The following is a 6,985-nucleotide window of genomic DNA, read 5'->3' as shown; positions in this document are numbered from 1 at the left end:
AGTTGAAACTTCTAATGACAAAACTGAGTAGTGGGACACAACTAATGACATAATTGATAAAAACCCTAGATTTAGAAACTCGGTGTAGAGACATGACTGCTCTTTCAATCTCTAGAAATTCCCCCTTTTTTGACAGTTTTAAGCATCGTTAGTAGGAGTATTTGTTGATAGTATCTTTTCAGTTGCAAACCGGGGATTCCCGAAGGCAGCGTTAAAATCACACGCCGTGTCTGCAGTGGGTGTGGTTCACCAAGAGGGAACAGAACACCACGAAATTTTCTTGCGAAAAAAAAAGAACACTGCGAAATTTGGAGTTTGAAAAACATAAGAGGCCAAAAAAATGGATCACCCCAATTACCGGGCCGTGGCTACTTAAATACGGGCTGTGAGGCCAGCCCATGTATCCGCGAGCCCATCGATCGGCAAAGTTTCGCAAGTGTACAAGTGAGAGCCCAGCAAGTGAAGCCTGCCAGCCTATATAGAAAACCCGGCGCCCCCGCTACCCGACCTCCTCATTCTAGCCAGGCGAGAGCAAAAGGTAGGGTTTCCAGTTGCAAGCCGCGCCGCCGCCGCCGCCGCCATGGGACACTCGAACGTCTGGAACTCGCACCCCAAGAACTACGGCCCCGGATCCAGGGTTTGGTAATGATCTTCTCTCTACTCCCTACTCTTGATCGATTGGAAACTTGTACCCCGCCCTCTCGTAGATCGGTAGCAAGAGGCGCTTCCTGTCCGCAGCTGTAGATCCGTGGCGCAAGCTCGTACCTTAGCTCTAAATCTTATATACTCGTGTTTTCGATGCGCAAGATTCACGCGCCTCGGGATTGTTTGATGGTTTTATGCCCTGACCCATGGTGGTTTGGATCTTTTCTTGCAGCCGTGTCTGCGGCAACTCGCATGGCCTGATCCGCAAGTACGGGCTGATGTGCTGCAGGCAGTGCTTCCGCAGCAACGCCAAGGACATTGGCTTCATCAAGGTATCCGACGCCACACTGTCTATGGATTTCCTGAATCTGCGCTTGAATTTGATGGCTGGCGAGTAATACTAGTATATGTCCCCATGCTTGGCTTTGAATAATATACGTATATGCTTTGTCTGCAAGGCCTCTCTTGGTATGGTGAACCAGTCTTAATTTGTTAGAGAACTACTATCTGGTAGCGTGAGTTGTTACATACTGTGGTGCATTGTATGTTATGTTAGATTCACTTATTCAGATTAGATTTGTGTGTCGCCCCTCTTGACAGAGCAAACCTGGTCAAGTTTTCCAATCATCACCTCATGTTCTACCTTGCAATGTTTTGTATCTGTTTGATCAATGTGCAATTTCTAGGCACCGTAAGGCATCTTGGAATGGACAGGGTTGTGCATGACTACATGATACTAGCTCCGTTTGTTGTTCTCTCCAATATAAGTCTAAGTCTGTTGCATCTGTCCACAGTTTCAACTTTTTTTACTAAGCATTAGATTAAGTATTTTCAAGCATACCGGTCCATTTCAATGCATGACACATTGAGTGTATTGCAATTGTGCAAATATCTATTATGTAGGCATATACTTGCGTAACAACTTGTACTTTTATGATTTTGTAGAAAATTGAGATGATTTTCCATATTGTTTCCATTTCCACTTTTATCTGATTAACTATAGTTTTATGCTTCAATTTTTAGGTTTGGGTAAATTATTTTTCAGATGCATATGCTGTTGTGCCTGAATACCTGAATGTTTGTGTGTGACTAGTTTATTGTATGCCTTTTATTTTGCATATCCCAATCTCTTTATATCAATCTCTGAATTTGCACTCTTGTTTAACAGTACCGTTAAGAATGGAAACCTCAAAGGAAGCAAGGACTAGGAAATTATCAACGAACTGTGGTGCTTCATCGAGGCTGATCTTTATCCTATAAGCTATGTAATGAACTACTATTATGTTTGAATCCTGGTGACAAAACCGTGAAACCATGTTAGCAACTGCTGTTTGAGCATGTGAAATCGATAATTCTGTTACTGCGTGCCATTATGGTTAGAAGGTTGCTCTGCATCCTTATATTTTTATTATCTTGCGAAGGCCGGCCATGCATTTGTTTTGATGCTCTAATTTTATATTCCTCGTGTGTTCATACCTATCCTTGCCTGGCGTCTGTTCTTAATCAGTCTCTGCTGTGCTCTACTATTCTCTCTCTGTGATTGTTTATGATCTTCTTTGTTTGTTGAACAGTTGTCCTTGGCTGCCCTGACTTTGCTTAAGCTAGAAAATCTGTCTGTAATTGTTAAATGGTCATCTATAACACTTGTCAATGCTGAGCTTCTCTAGGGTATTAGGTGCGGGTCAAAACAAGCATTAGTGGAATTATTAGTTGGTCACATAGAAAAACCTAGAATCCACTGTTGTATATGAATTTGATGCGCGACTGTCCTGCTACCGGCCATATTTTGCCACCTCCCAAATGGTTAGAACTCGTCGGAGGCCAACAATTTCTTTGCCACCCTATCGTTCTAATTGTGGAAAACCTGGAGCATCCAATCGCAGATCTGGCAGCCAACGATACCTGTATCCCACTCAAAGTTTGAGCATGTATCACATTGTCAAAATTGAGGGTCTTCAGGGATTAGGTGTGCTTTCTGTTGTCCTTTTGTATTTGTGCGTGAACATTTTGTATTTTTGGGTCGTGCTAACTGCCACACGTGTGGCAGGAAGGGAGACGCATCACACGTCTCTAATGTAAACAGATTGCCACGTCATCGCATGCATGCAGGAATTTTTTTTGGATTTTCAGTTTTTAAAATGTTTTATCTCTTAAACGAAAACTTCGATTGAAAATCCGTTTTCACCATTAAATCCCTCGCGATGAGATCTTCGAAACTAGATCCCATGTTGATATGTTTTGATGAAAATTTTTTTGGATTAAAAGTTGCCATGTCTATTGCATATGAATTGCCATGATATTTACACTGAAGTTGCCATGATATGTTTCAGCTATTTTTTCTACATTTAAAAGTAAAAATTTTGACGTTTATAAAACGGAGAATAAAGAAACTAGACTTGTCATTAACCGTAAACTAAAATTGCCATGATACATGCACGTAAAATTGCCATGGTTTATACAAAAAATAATTTTTATGGTCAAAGTACTGGAGTTGCCATCATCAAAATACTAAAATTGCCATGATCTACAAACTAAAATTGCCACATGGCAACTTTAGTTTAAACCCTATGGCAACTGCAGTGTAAACATCGTGACAACTTCTGGCAAAAAAAAATTTCGTCGAAACATATCAACATGGGGTCTAGTTTTGAAGATCTCATCGAGACGAATTTAATGGTGAAAACGGATTTTTAATTTGCTTTTTTATTTAGGAGATACAACATTTTTAAGCCGAAAATCAAAAAAAAATCTGCTGTCTATTCATATGTCGCAAAATGAGTGGTAATGGAGGCGTGTGGACGATGTGCAAACGCCCACACGTGTGGGCGTTAACATTTCCGTTATTCTTTGGTCACCTCCTGAATAAAGTAGAATGCTTAGTGTACCTCATAAAAGAGAGTAGAAAGCTTTCCCTAAAAAAAAGAGTAGAATACGATTGCATATGAATTTGCTGTGTGATCTAGAGTAGGATGCATGGATGCTTCATAGAACCAGTGTATCTGTATGGGATATAATGTACTCCCTCCGTTCCTAAATATTTGTCTTTTTAGAGATTTCAACAAATGACTACATATGGAGCAAAATAAGTGAATCTACACTTTAAAATATGTCTATATACATCCGTATGTGGTAGTCCATTTGAAATCACTAGAAAGACAAATATTTAAAACGGAGGGAGTATCTGATACGGATGTCTATTATGTATACTTGGCCGATGCATTTTGGATACGATACAACCTGACCCCTCGTATCCGTCCTAAAAACCGGGTGGGCTGCCCGGTCACTGACCGGTTGTGAAATTGCCACCCTACCGCCGCTGGCAAATCCGGTCGAAACGCCTCGTCGACACTTCCCATATCCAGCCCATATGTGTAGCGGCTATAGGGACTCCTTGACGCGCCTGTCATGTCGGATTCGGCCAACTGTGGCCGACGCCACATAAATTAGAATAAATTAGACCCTATTCGCACTATGGATGAAACACTAGCCTCGCTCCACTCCACTCCCCTCTCACAATACCTAAGTTCCTTTCTGGCGAGCTCCAACGTAGTCCTTCATGGCGGTCACCGGAACTGACTTTGAGATGTCTAGATTCGAGGTATCTGAGCTCATCCCTTGCAGTCTTGAGGAGCAGATGGTTGTCTTGCTGCTCTCCGATGATCCCGGGAGGAGTGCATCCTCCTGCGGTCTTCATCGATCCGGCGGGAATCCATGGCGCTAATGGCACTGGGATTTGTTGGGGTCGGTGGATCACTCCGTGTGACCGCAACCTCGCCGGTATTGGAGACCGCCGAATGGCAGGGCAACCACATTGTGCCAGCGGAACCATTTAGGTGGTGCCTCGGCCATATCCGCATCCATGGTCCGCAAACAAGGAGGAGGTGCGATGTGATGGCGAGGTGCGGTGGCGTGAGGCTACGGGCGCGCCTTCAAACGGAGGCGGCTGAGATCGAAACCGAGTTCATGAACGCCGTGATCGTCGCCGGCGGTACATCGTTAACCCTTAACCTCGCTCGAGATACCAATGTTAGGTTTAGGCCTATTCTCTATTCCTCCGCCTTATCGGTGGTGCCGCTCACAATGCGATTCGATGCTAGAGGGTGGGACCTACTTATACTACTAATTCCAGAGGCTTAATCTATATGCAGATAAGCTTCCAAGTTTAAACTAACTTGTTTCTAAATAGAGTCCAGATGCGATTAACAATCACAATATAATCCATCTTTAATCGAACACTATTTTATTACGTCCCAGGACACACATGTGAATTGTGCGCCATAACGACTAATTATGTAGATCATAAAGATTCTTCACCAATTTCTTCACTTAGAAATATATTTTTAGAGATCGTCTTTCATGGGTTAAACCAAATCTTCAGGGACTATAATTCCTGTGTATACTCGCAAACACATTAGTCCCTCAACCTATTTGTCTTTGATACTTAAAAAACCACTAAAGAAGGCACTTGATGCACTTACACTAGTGGCTAGCCGACGAGCTCTTCCTCCTCACCGACTCACCATCGTCCTCATCACCAACCTCCCTCACCCTTAGCCCCAGCTCGTCGAGCTTGATCCTCAGCGGCAGCTCAACAGTTGAGGTCGGCACACGTATTTGTACCTGGAATGTTGAGCCGAGAGTCGTAGCTAAGCTCACTTACTCTTATCCTTTCTCTTCTCATGATCTTATCTCCTCTTATCATGTCATGCTGCTCAACCTACCAACCTGAGTGCACCATTGTGTAGCCATGTCACAGTATTATTCGGATCCTCACCTACGAATTTCAACCTACTAGAGCAGTGTCTGGATAAAATTTGTTCTTTTTAGTAAGTAAAACGTAACCCCGCATTAGCAGCACTTTTCCAAGACGAATTTCAATTTTCCCGCTCCCCTCTTGTTCTAAACTGGTTGGCCTACAGGCCTGAAGAATCACCTAATGGCAGTGTGCAACGAAGTGGTTCGTCATGGACTCGCAAACTTGTGTGCTGCCCGATTGCCCACCCACCTTCACGTGCCCATCACTTTAGAATCAGAGGGCCAGCCTATGTGCTAACCTAGGTGGCGACGCGATGTGGGAGAAGGAAGGAGGGCGTGTGATCGCCGGTGCAGCCGGACAGGAACTGTTGGACCGGATGAGCCCTCCCGTAACGTGACAAGCCCGTGGAGAAGAGAAAAGACGACCACGAGTCCACGATCATCCATGTGACGCACACGCCGTTATTCCACAGCACAGGTGTCGCGGCGTCACCGCACCAAGCAGACGCAGGGCGGGGAAGCTTCGCCATCGGTCCGGGCTCCGGAGCACTCCACGGAAATCCATCGGAACGGCCCGGGCGCTCCGTTGGGACAGGTGGTCGGAGCGCTGGCGCACAGCGCGCATGGCGCGCCCGCAGTCCAGCACGCCGCGCACCCACTAGGCCCCCGTCCCGTCCCGGCGCGATCGGCCAATCGCGGCTTGGAATTTTATCGGGGGCGAGGCGAGATCGGAATCTGAATTCCGGAGGCGGATAGCGCCCATCCCCCCCAGCTGTCCCCAGCCTGGACTCCAACGACGCCGCAGCCAGCGCACCGCTCCACCACGGCTCCTCCTCCTTCATCCGTCAAGATCGCACATGTTCTCGCTGCCATGCGGGCCCGCGCAACGCAAGTTGCACCGCTTTCCGTGGGCGAGAAGAGCTGCACCCGTGGACGATAGAGTACAGTGGTTCGGATTAGTTTATGGCGCTGGGGGAAACGAATGATTAACGCCGGCTTACGGATATGTGCAGGCCATCCACCGTGCGGGGCGCTGCACATGACAGCGCGGCACGGCACGTCGGCATGCGCAGGACGCTTTTCTAATGCCAATTGCTCCGGCGCCCGTGCGTGCAGTTCATCTCCTCTCTCTCTCTCTCTCTCTCTCTCTGCCGCGCTGTGCTCTCTCACATGCGCCGGATCGATCGGGATTAGTAAAAGGGTGTTCCGTGCGGCGATACCTGGATTCCAGCCGGGCACGGCAGTGGGCGAGTGAGCTGACTGACACCCACACACACCCACCAACTGTGGATGGATGGGTGAAAGGGTCGTGCGGCCCGCTTGGAGCTAGCATTGGATTCTTCTTCTTCTTGAAAACATTCGGCGTGCGGGCGCTCGTGCAAGCTCGCAGGCCGCACGCTGTCGCCCTGCTGCACATGACAGCGATCCGCAAGCGACGACGCCGGGTACCTGAGATCCCAACGTGAAATGCTTCCGGCGCCAGCGCGAAAATACACTTCTACTATAGCGCACTTCTACAGTCCACACGACGCTGGCACAGCTGCGATCCCGTCGCTGTAGACTGTAGTAAAATAGTGATCATTTG

General features: G+C 46.8%; 1 protein-coding gene across 1 annotated transcript; it reads left to right on the top strand.

The window, feature by feature from the left end:
- Positions 1-486: 486 nt before the first annotated feature.
- LOC119311973 (40S ribosomal protein S29) lies at positions 487-2,096 on the top strand. The gene is made up of 3 exons (XM_037587686.1): positions 487-642; positions 878-977; positions 1,814-2,096. The coding sequence occupies exons 1-3, from the start codon at positions 581-583 to the stop codon at positions 1,820-1,822; spliced, it is 171 nt and encodes a 56-aa protein (XP_037443583.1). The 5' UTR covers positions 487-580; the 3' UTR covers positions 1,823-2,096.
- Positions 2,097-6,985: the final 4,889 nt, after the last annotated feature.

Source organism: Triticum dicoccoides, chromosome 5B (genome assembly GCF_002162155.2).
Source record: "Triticum dicoccoides isolate Atlit2015 ecotype Zavitan chromosome 5B, WEW_v2.0, whole genome shotgun sequence".
NCBI lineage: Eukaryota > Viridiplantae > Streptophyta > Magnoliopsida > Poales > Poaceae > Triticum > Triticum dicoccoides.
The sequence above is the reverse complement of the archived record's forward strand: the minus strand, read 5'-3'. Positions and strand labels throughout refer to the sequence as shown.

Bases quoted from the DNA above. Each gene is read 5' to 3' on its own strand.
- LOC119311973 (XM_037587686.1), top strand. From the start codon at position 581: ATGGGACACTCGAACGTCTGGAACTCGCACCCCAAGAACTACGGCCCC. The intron at 643-877 runs GTAATGATCTTC...CTTTTCTTGCAG, and splicing joins GGCCCCGGATCCAGGGTTTG to CCGTGTCTGCGGCAACTCGC.